The sequence below is a fragment of the Rattus norvegicus genome, chromosome 17 (assembly GCF_021556685.1).
Source record: "Rattus norvegicus strain SHRSP/BbbUtx chromosome 17, alternate assembly SHRSP_T2T, whole genome shotgun sequence".
Classification (NCBI taxonomy): domain Eukaryota; kingdom Metazoa; phylum Chordata; class Mammalia; order Rodentia; family Muridae; genus Rattus; species Rattus norvegicus.
The window spans coordinates 41,450,856-41,467,861 of NC_141550.1; the positions used below are offsets into that span (position 1 = coordinate 41,450,856).

General features: G+C 40.0%; 1 protein-coding gene across 4 annotated transcripts; it reads right to left on the minus strand.

The window, feature by feature from the left end:
* Positions 1-450: 450 nt before the first annotated feature.
* Positions 451-16,376, minus strand: Slc17a2 (solute carrier family 17, member 2). Of its 4 annotated transcripts, none has more exons than XM_087590646.1 (12): positions 16,066-16,376; positions 12,157-12,266; positions 10,317-10,528; positions 7,879-8,112; positions 7,705-7,792; positions 5,627-5,713; positions 4,035-4,153; positions 3,763-3,924; positions 3,172-3,304; positions 2,939-3,086; positions 2,108-2,198; positions 451-921 (listed from the first exon to the last, which is right to left on the minus strand). In XM_087590646.1, exons 2-12 carry the CDS (start codon positions 12,182-12,184, stop codon positions 787-789), a joined length of 1,437 nt encoding a protein of 478 aa, XP_087446772.1. In that variant the 5' UTR covers positions 12,185-12,266; positions 16,066-16,376; the 3' UTR covers positions 451-786.
* Positions 16,377-17,006: the final 630 nt, after the last annotated feature.

The window sequence follows — 17,006 nt, forward strand, 5'->3', positions numbered from 1 at the left end:
TGATGTTCACTTAAGAGTGTTTCTATCTTCTCTTTATGTTTTCACCACATGACTAAACTCTGATAGTGTTTTAAGGGGTCAACTTTGCCCTTTCTGGTATCTATTCAATCTTTCTTCCTGTATTCCATTTTAACCTCATTCATTGAATCTTTTTCTTGTTATTTTCTGGTCATAACCTCCAAGAAGTTGGCTAGGATTTATAAATATTATTCCACCTTTAGAAAGAATCCTAGTGTACATAGCTTTAATGTACTCTGTTTAATCTTAGCATGTTTATTTTAACAGCATCTAACTGCATGCATGTTTCCTGGAGTATTATAAAAGGAATAAAGTTAATTCTATCATTATAGGTTTCAACTCTGTTCTTTGCTGAGTTTTATAGTTTATAGGTACAATTCCTATAAGACCTTTTCTGTTCTTCTAACAGTCTCAATGAAGGTATTTATCAGATTATTTCAGATAGATTTTTATTCATCTAGTACTTCCCAAAGAGGAAAATTCAAAGGCAACTAAAATTGACTTCAAATTCCTCTACTAGTTATCAACCACAGTTGCGTGTTGGAAAAACTCCCAGGGAGTCTAAAACTTAGTGGCACCTGGGTTCCACTTCAGACTAACTCACTCTGGAGTATAGCCTGGGATCTGTTTCTGAAGCTCCTTGAAAAAAGCTAGCACCCAGCCAGAATAGAGAAGTGTTGTTTCTATGGACATAAATACAAAGAAAGAATGGTGATAAGCAAAATATGTTAAGGGTCAGCACTTTGGTTGGATTCCAACCCTACATCCTCAGAGGCGGGTGAGAGTCCTCTCTTTGGCCCAGTTCTGGATTTCTGCTTGTCCAAATATGAGATAAAAGATCAGACCAAACATGTTGACTGCAGCAGACAGGAAAAACACATTCCTCCATCCTGATTCAGAATCCTGAACACAAAAAAATACACAATGAGTTATTAATTATATAAATATCTCTCCTAAGGATTATACAAGTCCTCTACTTTGCATATTGCAATGCTAATTACATGCACACAGATTAGGGGGCAAACATAGAATACACTTAGTATCCTGTTAGCCAAGAGGGGTCATGAAACTGTTGAGAACCAAATGACTATAAAAAGCACATTGTTGTGGTAGCTATTTCCCCAAAAGAAAACAAATTAAGCAACATTGATGCTTCTCCAGAAATCTGGATTTCAATGATTATAAAAGTGAAGCCTTACAATTATGTCTAAACTGAATAGTTAAGGTCTGTCCTTCTTGCTTTGTTTAGTTTTTAGCTATTGACTTCAATCAGTTCAGCTCCTTACATGGGCCTCTCAATGCAGTGTGAGCTACACTTGACCTGTTTGATAAACTCTGTCAGGCCAATTCATTGTTGCCATTGTCATCATAGTGAATTCTTATAAATTACTCATAAATTAGCCCTGAATCTATGCCACCTAGCTGTACTAAAAACAAAACAAAGCTCTGCTTCTTGGACTGACTGTCCACTTCTTCCATCCTCGCCTGAGTTTTCCATTACTGCCTTCCCTCTTGCTCACTAGACCACACCTGAAGGCTGAGAGCAAAACTCTCAACCCTAAAGTCATACAGCCATTCTCCTCTCTCCTCTGTATACAGATTAATGTCTTTATTAATTAGGACCTAGGATATTAGTTTTCTCTTTAGTGATGTAAAAACTGTCTACAATTGATCCGATTTATGAACCCCTCCTATCTCCATCATTTACTAATTCTTGATATGACTTATTCACTCTGTCACGATGAAAGCCTTTCTCTTGTCTCTTTGGTTGTGAGCTTAGTCTTTAATTGCTGAGCTATCTCTCCACCCCATCTCATTCTTTTTACCTCATGGAAGTCATAGAAAAACTGTTATTTGTACCCAAACAGCTCATTTTCACGAAATGAATAGCGATTCCCTTTGATGAACTCAGCTTTCACTTTTCTTTCCCTGGGAAGCATGGCATGCCACATTTTGATTTTCATGAATTGAGTGTTCAGATCCATGCTTGCTTCCCCTGGCCACCTGTACAGTCTTTGAGAGCACAGTGTATATTTTCAATGCCTAAAACAATACCTGCCACTTGCAGATGTTCAATAACATGCCCAACCTGACTGATGAGGAATCCGGTGGTAGTGGACGAGATGATTCCTGCTGTAAGACCAAATCCCCTTGAGATGCCCATGAGGAAACTTGCATATCTGTGGAGAAGATGATTTTATGTAGAAAACCATTTATAGCAGATGTTCAACTTTCATGAAACACATTTTTAATGGTAAAGCAACTTGGCCTATACTTTAGGTAACTTTTCGTTACCTAAAGACATCCAAAGAGATGTTTATTTACCAATTTTGAAATCATCCATCCACTGAATCAATAGCTAGAATAACCAGAGAAGTAGTTTGTGTGGGAACTTTTTTTCACAACACTGTTCAGTGCAGAGGGCAGTTTGCATAACAGACAAGTATCAGTCTCCAACTCTGAAGCCAAACTGTACGCCTTCAGATCCTGCCTCTGCCAAAGGTCTCATACCCATGTACTTCAGTCTCCTCTCCCCTAATTAGGGGATCAGAATAGTATCTACCTAATGTATTTGTGATGCTGACACATATCGATTTCTGAGGATGTGTTAGCATGGGTCTGGCTCGTGGTGAATAGTCTATGTGTGGTAGCTGATAAAATAAACACTCTGGAAGTTTCCAAAACAGATGTCTGTGGCCTTTTACCCAAACACACAGTTTAATCTCTTACCAGGGAACTTGAAAAACTTTCTCTATCCAGAAACGAAACACATGGCCATGTGAACCATCATTTGTAGTTATGTTACTTCACCTTGATTTAGTTCTCATCAGCAACAGACAGGCTTTGCACATCGGTATTGACACAGATCTACCATCACTTAAGGGGTCTGATAAAGGCAATAGACAGGTAAAGCCCTTACCTGGGGGCAACATCTAGGGTGTTGATGATGAACCCTGAGTCACAGAGATTGCTGGTCCCAGGAATGAGTATCAGCAAAACAATGGTTGCTATGTAACTGGAAGTCACAAAGGGCAGGGCCACAGCACAGAGGGATGGAAGGAGGAGCCCTGGAGGATGGAGACAGGTCAAGGGGTTTCTCAAAGCCCACACAGGAAGGGGCGTGGTTACTTGAATCCACACACCTATCCTTACCCAGGGATGAAAAGAGTTTTCGAACTGTGATTAAGCTGAGAAGATTCCTGGATAGAAGGAAATCTGCCATCTGACCTCCTAAAATTGTACAGCTTGAGGCAGCAATGAAAGGCAGGGAGGACAGAACCCCACTCTGAAAGAAGGAAATGTACACAGAACATCTCAGAGCAGTGCAGGGTGCCAGTGTTTATCTCACAGACCCATCTTAGCCTAACCTCTGATATTACGAGTTGTTTGAGGGAAACTAGCACCGTTGCCATACTGTCTTAGGTAAGAGAATCAATGCCCGAGAAAAGGGATATCAGTTTCTGGGGAAAACTTCTAAACTAGTAAGGTGTAGCAGAAAATCTTGGTGATTAAGAACCCAATGCACAGCAGCTCCACCATGCAGTAGTCACAGTCGTCATGTAACCCAAGGCAAATTATCTCACCTCTGGATGTATCCCAGTTCTACTGTTGTGAAATGGGAATCATGGCACTGCCTCTGTCACCACCATTGTGAAGGTGAAATGATTCTATACACTGAAATATAATGGACAGTGCAGGACTACAGTCATTATTGTCACAATCACAGTAGGGGAGTGTACTCACATCTCTGATGTTAACGTGGAGCACTGTACTGATGTACGTCGGTAAGTAGGTTATGATTATGGTGCAAAGCCAGAAATGACTGAAAAAACCCATGAAAATGGCCCACAGTGGCAGGCATCTGACCATTGCCTTTATGGGGATGGATCTTCTGGGAGAACTAGACTGAAAGAAAACATCAAATCAACATCGGCCATTAGGGTAGATTCCCCCTAGAAACAGTGCTCTGCAGACTTCTGCATGGTCCCTGGGTGGAAAGAAAGGGTGCAGTGTACCTGCTGAGCCACTGAGGATGTGATGTATTCCTTCTCCTTCACACTTATGCATGGGTGATGCATGGGGTCATCATAAATCATCGTGAACCACAGGACACAGCAGACACAGCCAATGCTACCTGGGAAGTAGGGATGTAGTTATACTTCAGGTCAATTCATATATTGGAAGAATAATGTTTTGTCTGAAATATCATAGCCTTCCTACCACATATACCAATTTGGAATTAATCCACCATACAGACCCAAATTTCCCTTTTCTCTTTCCCACCCTGTAAAACTCTTTCTATTGAACCTTTTTTTTTTTTTTTTGTTCTTTTTTTCGGAGCTGGGGACCGAACCCAGGGCCTTGCGCTTCCTAGGTAAGCGCTCTACCACTGAGCTAAATCCCCAGCCCCTCTATTGAACCTTTTTAGATGCCGGTTCTCAAATATAAACTTGCTTTTTGTCGGTGTCAGAATCTTGGAGATAATGTGAGCATGAATAAGCCAGTAGAACCAGGGCTTAAGGATTCAGTGTTTATTTATAGCCATAGATGGTCTTAATCTATTAATTAATTGGCACACATGTCATTGTCTTGTTTTGCTTTGTGTGGTTGGAACTGAAGAAAAAGTAGTTGTGCATGCATGAAACCACTTGCCACGGCATCAGTCATTGTGGCACAGAAACATTTCTAATGTGTTTGTAAGAGGTTACTATTTGTATTCAAGCTATAAATCTTTTGTGGAGTCCAAGCAGGAGCAACTTTTCCATGCTTGATTACCATGTGTGAAACAAAATGACTGGGATTTACACAGTTATTGAGAAAATTCTGCCTCCTCTGCCCATGACCTGCAGGGGCTAAAGGTGTGCACTATTGGCATCAGTTCAAACATTTTCTATGTTAAACGGTTTTGAGAACCGTTCTTTAGATCCCACCTCTATTACCTGATTAATCTGTTTTATTGGGAGCTAAATTTCAGATACTATGATTTCCAAAGCAATCTGGAAAACATTAAATAATGGATCCTTTGATTTAAACATTTCACAGTTTAGTGAGACAAGGAACATCCTGAAAACATGTCCTGAAAAGGAAGTGCTGATAAGATCAGAGATGGGAGAATGAATGGACCTGATCAATAAGTTGCAGAAGACTCCATGAAGGAAGGAACATCTGAATTGAGCTTTGCACAATTCACTTGATAGAGAACAGGCTAAAGACATATTGGATAGATGTAACAATTATTACAAAATGTGTAGACACATTGAAGGTGTTCTCAATAGGCTTTGATGTCTTAACTGCACAGCGGCAGGAGACTTGGACAGGATGGCAGAGATGCTGGGAGGTGTGTGTGGCAGACAGAAAAGGCTTTGTAACTGATTTCTGAAAAGCTTCTCAGAAAGCTGTGGAAAGTGATCTCATCTACCCCATGCATGTGGATGTCCAAACCTCTGGGAAAGTGTGAGAGACCAAGATTCATGAACTATATACTAAGGAAACTACCAATCCTCAACCTCCTTCATCGTTTTCCATTTAACTAATGGCTGAGCGATGTCTATCTTAAAACAAGTGCCTGAAAAGTGGAAGTGTTATGAGTTAAGAGGCAGTGACTCACCAAAGATGTAGAAGATAAAGGGCCAGCCCAGTGCCTGTGAAATTAATCCCCCCACACAGAGGATGATGAAGGATCCAAATGCTGCTCCTAAAGGGAAGACAGGGGAGAAAACCTTATGGAGATAGTAGTGGCTAAAATGTGAACATTGTTCCCATGCTGATTTGTAATTATTGTGTGATGAGAGGATTTATTCTGTTCACTAGACTCAACATCATGAGGAATAAAGAGCAATGTGTAAACAACACATTACCACTGTAACAGCAATGTGGCCAACTCTAACCTCTCAGCTTATCATAGAAACTCTCTGCAAGTATAGCTCACCATGGTGGAATGTGAAGCTGGGCACCGAAATGTAAAGACTTACCAAAATTAGAGAGATACAGTTCCTATGTGCAAGGAGATTTTACTCTAATCGATGAAAGAATAATGAGCAAAATTTATTATCACAAATGTATTCCAACTGGATTACACTTGGACCTTGGGGTCTACAATGACAAAAGCAACAACCAGGCATGACTGCATGCCTTTGCAATCCCAGTACTCAGGAGTCCCAGGAAAGAGGACTGGCATGAATTTGAGGTCACTGTGGGCTACATCCACAGTATCTGACCAGCTATGGCTATCTAGTAAAACCTTGTCTCAAAGCTGAACACGAATTACAGCTGTGCATTTTCCAGATTCACAGTAGAAAATGCTTTTTATATAGCAATATTACACATACTTAGTGTACACAAACACTTGCACATACACAAACTTCAGAATGGTTTCATGAGTTCATAGTCACCTGCACAATGTGAATGGAGCTTATTCTATTCTATGTATTCTATTCTATTCTATTCTATTCTATTCTATTCTATTCTATTCTATTCTATTCTATTCTAGCCTATCTATTCTAGCCTATCTATTCTAGCCTATCTATTCTATTCTATTCTATTCTATTCTATTCTATTCTATTCTATTCTATTCTATTCTATTCTATCTACTGTATTCTATTCTATCCTATTCTGTTCTGTTCTGTTCTGTTCCGTTCCATTCTGTTCCGTACCGTTCCATTCCATTGCATTCTATTCTATCAATTATATTTTGTATTCTATTCTCTTCTATTATATCAATTCTATTCTATTTTCTCCTACCCTACCTTATTCCTTCTGATCATCTTCGTGTTTTAAATTCTAGATTTGCTCCCAACTGAATTGGTATCACAGCACAGTTCTATTCTTCTAGTTGAGATGTGACTTTAGAATGTAAAGGCAATAATAAAATTATAATGTACAATGGGAATAGATGAAATTAAATTAGCTGCAATGAGAAGACTAGACAATTGTATGAAGAAGGCAGCACATATCTGTGGTTTTAACAAAACCAGGGATATAGAATCTTTTAAAGCTATGAACCTGTGAGCTGAGAGCCTGGGGAAGTGACAACAGCTGTGGACAGCTCACGCTACCAGAGGGAGTTGAATGATCAGCATGTTGTAACAAAATGCCTGAACATCTCCCAATATGATAAGGAGGTGAGTCTTTATTTTATAGTTGTAAGGGGGCACATGGAAGATACTCAAGCTGATGGGTAAAACTGCCTTAGCAGTACAAAAAAAAAATAAAAGCATTGATGGAAAGAGGAAAGCCAGCCAGAGAAGAAAGACTAGCTGGGAGCATTTGGAGATAGAGAAAGCCATGACAGTGGCTGTAGAGAATCAACCAGGTGGATTTCTGTGAGGGAACAGACTGCAGACAGAGCCTCAAGAAACTGTAATTGTCTATAATATAAGCTGAGTTCAAACTCAGAATCCTCCTGCCTCTGCCTCTGTAGTATTAGGAAGACAGGCAATAGCCACTATGACCGATTCCATTTCTACCTTTCATAAAGCTCAGCATGTTTTCCCATCAGGCCTTAGCTTTTGACTGACATAGGTCACAATGCTCAGCCGTACTCCTGAGCCTGAGGCTTTACAGCACAGATACATGTTTCTTCTTTGTTATGTAATTGTCTCATATTGCTCTATTTTTTTCTTAGTCATCTGAGTCACAGAAAAACAGAGCAAATCACAACCCACTGAGGCACGTATGCATCCTCACCTGAGCCTGCAATGCTGGTGAGCTTGCTCCGTTCAAGTGGCGGAGCCCACTTCGCCCAAATTGTGAACTGCCCGGTCCATGACATCCCCTGCAACAAGAAGTCATTGAGATCTTTGCTGTTTTGCCGGTGTTGAGAATCTGTATCCTATTCAGTCTGAGAAAATGTTTAGATACCTGTGCCATCCCCTGGACTGTGCGGATGACGATGACCAAAATTACCCCAAAGTCAGCAGCCAGTGGAGTAAAGAGCGTGAGCAGGGATGAGATGAGCAACCCAGCACCCAGGATCTGCTTTGCTCCAAATATCCCCGCTAAGTATCCACTTGGAATTAACGTCAGTATGATTCCATAGCTGATGGAGCTAAAGATGATGCCCTGGGTCTCTGTGCTCCACTGATAAACAGCAGCCTGCAAACAAAGAAAGGTTTGGGTTATGTAGTAGTTAGTGGGGGCATCCTCTTTGCTAAGAAGTCCTGATTTGAAAGTCTATTGTATACCCAAAGTTGTTCTATATTCAAGAGATTCCAATTATAATTCTATTATAAATACTTAGTTTGATTTAGTTTTTCCAAAATTTTTACCTAACCTATTTGTTTGCTTGTTTGTTTTTACAAATAACCAACTCCATCCCTAATTTGTTTTCTTTAATGGGAGAGAAAAATTTAAATGTAAGAAGTAAAGAAAAGAGATAAAAATACATGACTATGGAGTTAGAGAGATGTCTTGGCTGTTAAGGGTAGCTGCTGCTCTTGCAGAGGACTCAGGTTTGGGTACCAGAACCCACGTGATGGTTCACAACTGTCTGTGACTTTAGCTTCAGTGCAACTGATATCCTTTTGGTTTCTGAGAATATATGTGGAGAACACATATATGGAAGACATTCATACATAGAAAAACTAATAAATCTTTTTTTTGAATAGATGAGAGTCTGAGAACAGCAGCAAGTCTCAGCAGGATGGCTTCCATGTTAAAGAACTTCTTTGAAAACTTGAATGCTGCTGACTCTCACTGAATAAAGTGAAGACAACTTTTCTGATTTCTTATCAAAATTAACCCCTGACTGAAAAATAAAAGCCACATTTTGTTGTTATGTATGGTCTAAGAAGATATACATTATAAATGAATAACTCGGGGTTGGGGATTTAGCTCAGTGGTAGAGTGCTTGCCTAGCAAGCGCAAGGCCCTGGGTTTGGTCCCCAGCTCTGAAAAAAAAAAAGAAAAAAGAAAAAAGAAAAAAGAAATGAATAACTCAGTACTTTAATAGTCTCTAGATATCTTGATCTGGAATCGTATTATACATTAGATCACCAAAGGATGTAAAATAAAAATACTTTATTAACTTAAGAAGACTTTTAGCAGCCAGGCATTGGAGGAACATGCCACTAAGCCCAGCATGAGGTGGGCAGAGGGAAGCTAATTTCTATGAGCCAGCCTGGTCTACATAACAAATATAGAACAGCCAGGGCTATGTAGAGGGTCCCTGCTCAACTATAAACAAAGAAAAAAGACTATTATAACTCAGAGTATATGATTCATGTTAGAATTAACATTTGAGGGTGGACATAAATAGAACAGAAACCTTGAGGAAGGAAACAGTTGAGAAAGATCCAAGAGAGGAAATGATTTTGAGGCATCTTTTGAAAACACACTTGGGATTTGTGTGAAGAAAGCAAGTTAGACACATTCCCATTGGATAAAAAGCACATTTAGACTTGCAGCATCTGATATATAAACTGCTCCCATACTGACAGTGACAGTGCCTGGCTCTGAGTAGAAAATTTCCTCAGCCATTGGTGGATAAGAGTGTGCTGAGGAAGAAGACCAGGCTCTAGTGGGATGCAGCACGTCCAGACACAAGTCAATTAACTTGAAGGTGCCTTGAGTTCCCGAGCAAGGGAGTGTGAATGATTAAGTGAGTTATAACACATCCCTAACTCATGGACTGTGTAATAGATGACAGGTTAAAGGATGCTTACAAAAGCAGGGTATCTCTATGACTCTTATACAAATATGCAATGAACCCATGATAAAGGTACTAGTTAACTCACTGATTAGTGGGGGAGCTGGTAAACATGGTAGTTTATAAAAGAAAGAATGAAAAGGACCACACATATATAAGCTGGACAGAAATACTGGGATGGAATTTAAATCGATGACAGACTGCCTTATTCAATCACATTTGGGAGCTGCTGACTGGAGAAGAATGGAGATGGATTCTCCACAGGACTAGAATCATATGCATTTCTAGTCATCCTATAGAATTTGCCGAGCTATAAATAGCTTAAAAATTTTGAAAGCTGCAGGGACTCAAATAGAATCAGTCAACCCAGAAGGGTTCCTTAGACAGTAACTAGTTTTTCTCTGAAGAAACTCAAGTAGTTTATTAGTCCTATTTTTAAATTTTTCTTTCATCTTTCTTACAACTTCTCTGCAATGCTACTTCAGTGAAAGATTATTATCACAGACTCAAGCAATGGCTCAAAAATCACTTCAGTTCTTTTCAGTTTACAGTTGAATTCTATAACCTGCAGAGTCAAGACTGAAGCCTCCCCATCTCCTGTTCTTGCCTGTTATTTTCTGTCAGCACAGAGCCCTCTCTTCATCATACTCACTCGGGTGCTAAAGTCCTTGATGCCTCTGCTCCGGTTACTGAGGAGATTCATCACGGGCCCCTCAGCGGATGCATTAGCTGGGTCCTGATGCTGTGTGCTGTTCACCATGGCAATGATGGCAATGCTCAGACTCACACGCTGCGTTATCATGGTGAAGTTGGAGAAGTGCATGACGAGAGCCAACGCATAGCGTAAAGAGCAGAAACCTGACCCTAGGCAGGACACAGAGCTACACAATGAACACCGGAAGGAAACTGCTGACTCCATTTCTGCCACGGTTAAATATGAAAGAACTCCAGGTGATGACAGCGATCAATATTACTATTTTTTTGTTTCCTTTTGTGCTTTTTCTTTCCTTTTCAAACTGGAGATTGAATCCAGACTTTGCATGTGCTTACCAGGCAAGCAGCCTACCACTGAGTTGATCTCCAGCCCCTTTTAGAATGCATTTGAGACTGATTAAGTTGCTCAGAGTGCAACTTGCCATCTCTCCTACCTCAGCCTTCCATGACAACGAAACTATAAACCAGTTGTCATCGGGGCAAGCTAATCCTGATGCCCACCTTTTACCAACATGTTTCTTCCAAACATTGTTGCCATATGAGTTTGGAATCTTGCAAATATTCTTTAAATGTGTGGGGACAGACGGTAAGGAAAGGAAAAACCTTAATGCAAGGATTTTGTGCAATATTGCTCTAAAATAAGAGACTGAGAAGACAATGGCAGAGTCGACCATGACTGGCACCCCTCTGCATTGCAAGGAAACAGTCCATCTCATTTTGCACATTCATTTCTCATATCGCTTGTGAGATTTTACATGGTAGTTGCCTTTCGGAGACAGCACTTCCATGTCTGAGGATTCTCTTTTGAACTGTCAGAGAAATAACACTCCTTTTCCATGCTGAACTCTCTCCCGGATATGCTGATTTTCTTCTCCTTCTTTTTATTTTGTGGCTCAAACTAGTCTGGAACTCTTAGGCTCAACTGATGCTTCCAGCTCTGCCTTGTGAACATCTTCACCACCACACCCAGCTGAGAGCTGATATTTCACAGACTATGATACTTCACTGATTCCTCCTTCCCCATGTATTACTACACCCTGCTTCATGGTTTTTCAGTCTTTCAAGCAAATATAGAGAAACACTTTCGATAAATGTATAGGTAAAATGATACGAAATAGTATTCAATAGAGTTGTAATACAAATGTATGTGTTTATGTATTTGTCATATTTTCAATATGTATTTGTATGTATAATGTGTGTACTGATATTCTATATCTTTTCCCAATAAAATAAAGCAATGGGTTGGTATTAGAAGGATTTCATGTGACTGATGGGTTAGGCTTTTTCTCCTGCATATTTGGAAAACTGTGACTTGTAGGACATAAACAGGATCTGTGAAGAAACAAAAATAAATGGAAGAAATCTCCAAGTGGCTCCAAGGGTAGAACAAATTGCCTGCAAATGAATATTTTGATATCAATTTAAGCTGCCAAGCTCAGAGGAGGAAGTGGCCAGACATTTGGCAAATGTGTTCCACAGGGATCTGTAAATCAGCTAAGTTGGCTGTTTGCTTTTAAATCACTTGTTCAAAACTCATTGCATTCCTAGGATACAGGATTTATTGATCATTTGGTTCAATTTCTGCAAGATTAATCGATGGCATTTTTTAACAGTAAAAAGCAAGAGACATCTTGGGATTGAGGTTGGGTCTGATGTTAAACTAAGAGCATCCACTGAAACAATATAAAGAAAAGGCGAGGAAAGCCATCATGGATGAAGTGGCTGAAGCCAAGCATTGAGTTTTCTATAACTACCTGCAAACAAGGACAGTGCCTTACCTTTCCTGGTGGTAGGCTTCTCATCCATTTTGTTTCTCTGGTGAATGATGTGTACTTTATGGCGGAGTTTCCCTCTGCCCCAAATCACTTTCACCACGACAGGCTTTGACCTATGAGAACATCATACAAGAATGACACACAGCTACCTCTTGCCCATGCCACCCCTAGGGATCAGGAAGAGGCGAGCATTTGCTGTTGATTTGTTTGTTCTTTATGACTCCCACATTCTGGCTCTTCTACATTCTGACTATGCTTTCAGTGGACTGTGTTTTTAGGAGGAACTCTAACTATAAATCCTTAGAGCAAATTCTCGAACCATCCAGTGGTGCTATGAAACTAAAAGAAGGAAGCTGCAAAGACTTTATCAAACCATAGAGAACCATTCAATGCTTAGAGTAGACCAAAAAATAGAACAGTCAAGCCCAAGAGCTGAAGAAGATGGTTTTAGAGCAGCCTTTACTCTCATCCTGACCATTTTTCTGATCCCTTTGGACATGCACGGTGTTCTGTAGCATCTTCTTTACCTCATGTGCTGTGATGCTCAGTGTTAATGGTCAACTTGGTAGGAACTAGAATCACCTGGGAGGCAGGCCTATGGGTTCCTTGTATGAGAGTAAATTGAGCATGTTCATTGAGAAGAAAAGGTTCAGTCAGTATGGGTAGCACCATTCCCTAGCAGGGGACCCTGAACTTCCTAAAAGTGGAAAAAGTGTAGAACATGCATTAGTCACTTCTTCTGACTGAGGACAGACATAATATGAGCAGCTGATTCAAACTCCTGAAGCCTTGATTTCCCTTCTGTGATTAGAATATGCTTTACTACTCATAAAATGAGCATTATATTGAGCTGAAAATATCTTTAAAAATTTATAAAATTATATGGAATGGAGGGTTTCTGCTGTAATCATAAATTAATTTAGCTACTTTAAAAAGCAAATAAAAATTATGGCTCCAAATATGGATAGGTTTAATTCAGTATTTGCATCTCTTTGGGGGAGATATATACATTTGCTTCTTTTAGAGAAGAATATACCTTCTAAGAATCTGATAAATTATATCCATCTTAGACTATATCTTCGAGAACTGTTAGAAAACACTTGTATCATGTGTATATTTCATAAATTCAGGATCTTATACTTCCTGAACCCAAATTTAAAGAGATATTCTCACCCTCCTAAATGACTTTAGGACAGAAGATCATCATGGAAGATATAAATAATTTTATCCAAAACTATCTATTGTAATGTGTGCATATGTGAAAGTGCAGGTGGAGGCCAGAGGTCAGACTCACATGTCATTTTTCAAGAACTGTCCATCTTGTTTTTTGAACTAGTGTGTGTCACCAGGACCTGGGTTTGCATATTGGGCCAGATCGGCTGCTCAGGAAGCCTCAGGGGCCCTCCTGTCCCTACCTCCCTACCTCTAGGAGAACAAACACATGTCACCAAACTTTTATTTTGTTTGTAGGTGCAAACACTTTACTAACAGAGCTGTCTCCCCAGCTAACCATGTCCTTAAAGAAAGGTTAATACATAGGAGTCAAATTAATTAATAAATAACTATTATACATATTTGAGATATATTGGGGTTTTTTTTGTTTCTGTTTGTTTGTTTGTTTTTTCAAGACATGGTCAGTGGACCAGGCTGACCTTGAACTTCTGATCCTCCTATTTCAGCCTGGTGCTAATTGAAATTGTATTGTATCACAATGAGCCCACATGTAGGCTCAACTGCTATGAGAACAGATGAGCATCAGAGCAGATGTTGGCTGGTAGCTCTGACCTGAAAGGCTTCCAAGTGTAACTCTCATCTGGATGAGGCAAAAGACACAGGTCTTCTATTCCAAGTACACACTTGATTGGTGAGAAAATGTGTGCAGAAGACTGGACAGTTGTTTCATCCTTACAGTTCACAGAGTCAGTGCTCAAAGGCCAGACTACTTGTTTTTCTATTTATTAATACAGCCTCATTTTTTTCCTTAACATTTTAAACCTAAGTTTAAAAAATAATAACTAGCTTCATTTTGAAATATTCTAAGTTCTAATCATTTATTCCCAAAGGAAATTTGATAATAAAAGTATAAGTTGAACATTGATTTGAATATTAAAGAAAACCCCCTCAATTATCTCTTGCTTTTTGTTCTGTTAGTGGAACTGTATTCTGCTCTCTCTGTTTTAGTCTCATGCAAAGGAATGAATGATCTTAACAGCCTCTTGTTTCCCCCGAGGATTGGCCCTAGTACCTCATGTGTGCCAATCAAACACTTTGCCTCTGAGTCACATTCCACTATCACTGCTCAGAGAGGAGTATGAGGTGTGAAAGTGTGTGTGTGTGTGTGTGTGTGTGTGTGTGTGTGTGTGTGGTATCCAGGGGCGTGTCACACAACTTCTACTGTGCTCAAGTATTTGAATTCTGTTTTATTAGCCTTCCGCTGTTTTGTTGTTGATGGCTTCTCTTTTTCATAAAACAAGTATAAAAATTGGTCATTCCAAACTTTAGTCTCCCCATAACATGATAATGAAAACCATGCTTCAAAACAATCACCAGAGCTCATGAAATTACAAGTCACTGGTGTCACTGATGAAGACAGTAAAGTCATTCTGAGTCTAACTGTAAAACATTGAGACCATGGAAAATTTCAAAGACCTTTTCATTCAAGCAATGATAGTGAAACCTAGTGTCAAAGTTGCAAATAGACCTACAATCATAGGGGACAGTATAGGTTGTATCGGAGGAAAAGGGAATATAGATATTATGGTTATACATAAGGCACACATGGGTTTTATTTGAGGGGAATGGTGATATAGACAGAGTTGCATAAGGGGCTTTACCCTATCCTTAGTCTAGAACTCATTACTTTGTTACAATAATATTTCTAATGCTTTTTAATTTTCCCCAACAACCTGCTTATCTTGCATAATTTTGTTAGCCCAGTCTCCTGATTTACTCAAAGCAAATGTTGCATATTGTTCAAATATCAGGAGCCAGAAGTTTAGAGCCTGAATTCCCACTCTCCAAACCATAGCAAGTTTCATAAACGCTTAGAGCCTTAATTGTTTCAAAGGGAAAGAGAGGACAATATTGCTTCATAGGACTGTTTGCATGAAAACAGAAGTATGTGGGATGCTGCTCCAAGGAGTTCTACATTGTCAAATGTCACTGACATTAACAACATCAGTGACAGCCACTATGTCCCCACTTGCTCCATGTTAGACCATCTCAGATCCATGAGCAAATGCAGGCATATAGCAAATAAAAATATTTTGATTAAATGTTTGTTTTTAAATTTTTTAAAGTGACTTATTCTGCCTTGGATAGGAAAGTGCTCATCTTGCCACAGACTGCAAAGAGGAAAAAAGTAGACAACTCATTAGCTCTCTACTTTTCTGAGGGACTGAGGTCACTCAACCAATGTATTTATAAGTTAAATCATGGTTTTAAAAAAGAATGTTCAAAGACAAGAAGTAGAAACTTCTAGACAGAGTTATGCCAAAAAGCCAAGCGCACTTCAACTATAGTGCTAGCCACAGGGGGCTCACAACTCTGGTGTAGCCTCCCTCAGTTCCACCTACCAGTCACCATTCCCTCTGGGTAGGACAAGAGAGAGATTGATCCTCACTAAATCCTGTCCACTATGACTACACTCGTAACAGGCATGTACCATGGTCTCCCTGGGAACCTCTTAACTGCACAAAGGCAGCAAACCTTGCAGAAACATTCAGCTGCCTTGATTTCCAGCTTACTCAGGTTCTTGCTGGTCTTGTCTTAAGAGGCAAGATTGGGTATATTGAAACCAGAAAAGACTTATTAAGCACAGTCCCAAAGCTAAACCTTGTCAGTTCTGGTTCAGTGTTTCATCCTGCAGTCAAAGCCAATTGTACACATTTACATACCACAGCCAATACTCACAGGTTCCTCTGGCTAGTGACCACGATCCACAGTGGCCCTTGACACCAGTGGCCACTCAAACCTTAGCGTCTTGATTGGATAATTATTTTGTAGGAAAGCTTCTTCTTCTCCAGAACCAGACACCATTCCCAAACGGAGGTCCTCAGGCAGCAGTTGGTGTGTTTTTGAGTTCTCTTAACGTTACTTCCACCCTTGAATGCATCTCTGATAGCTTCGTAATTAACATCCTATTTAAAAGAAGAAAACCACTTACCTTCACCATTAAACTAGTATTTGAAGGACTAGACTAGAAAGCTAGCTTGACAAAAGGCGTTCCTGTGTCGTCCTCCCTTCACAGGGAAACGTAACGAATCACGTGGGAACAGGACTCCGCCAAGTTGACCCTATGCTTCGGGACAGAGTCTGCATTTGGCTTAGCTGCTTAATTTTTAACTTCACTTTCAAGTTCTCACCGACCTAGTGAGTATCTCAACGATGTCACTATGTTTTTCTGCTTTGAACTATGCACACAACCATTCAGTCAACAAACCACTGAAAGTGGAAAGTGGTGTGTGATGGGAGCAGGAGCGATACTCCTTAGCTTGAATTTCTGAGATCATCCCCACCTTTGCTCCTAGTGCTTTCTTCGTCTGCAGATAAAGCACCTCTTCAGTTAAAACTCGCCTCTACATTAAGAAAAATGGGTTGGAATGGGCACAATGACCAGTGATTGATGGGACAAATGAGATGACATCGATCTGCTAACAGGAAGATGGCCTTAATGAGTTGGTCCTGCGGAGGGATTCAGTGAATCAGTTAGACTGTCCTCCATCCTCTGGTGCTCACAGTGAACTGATGTGAACTGTGACTCTGAGAATCCCCCTGTTCCCGACCTTAATTTTCTCTGTATCCTCCTGATGTGCGTTTGCTTGGCTCCTGACTCTTGGGTTTGTTTTGTGACT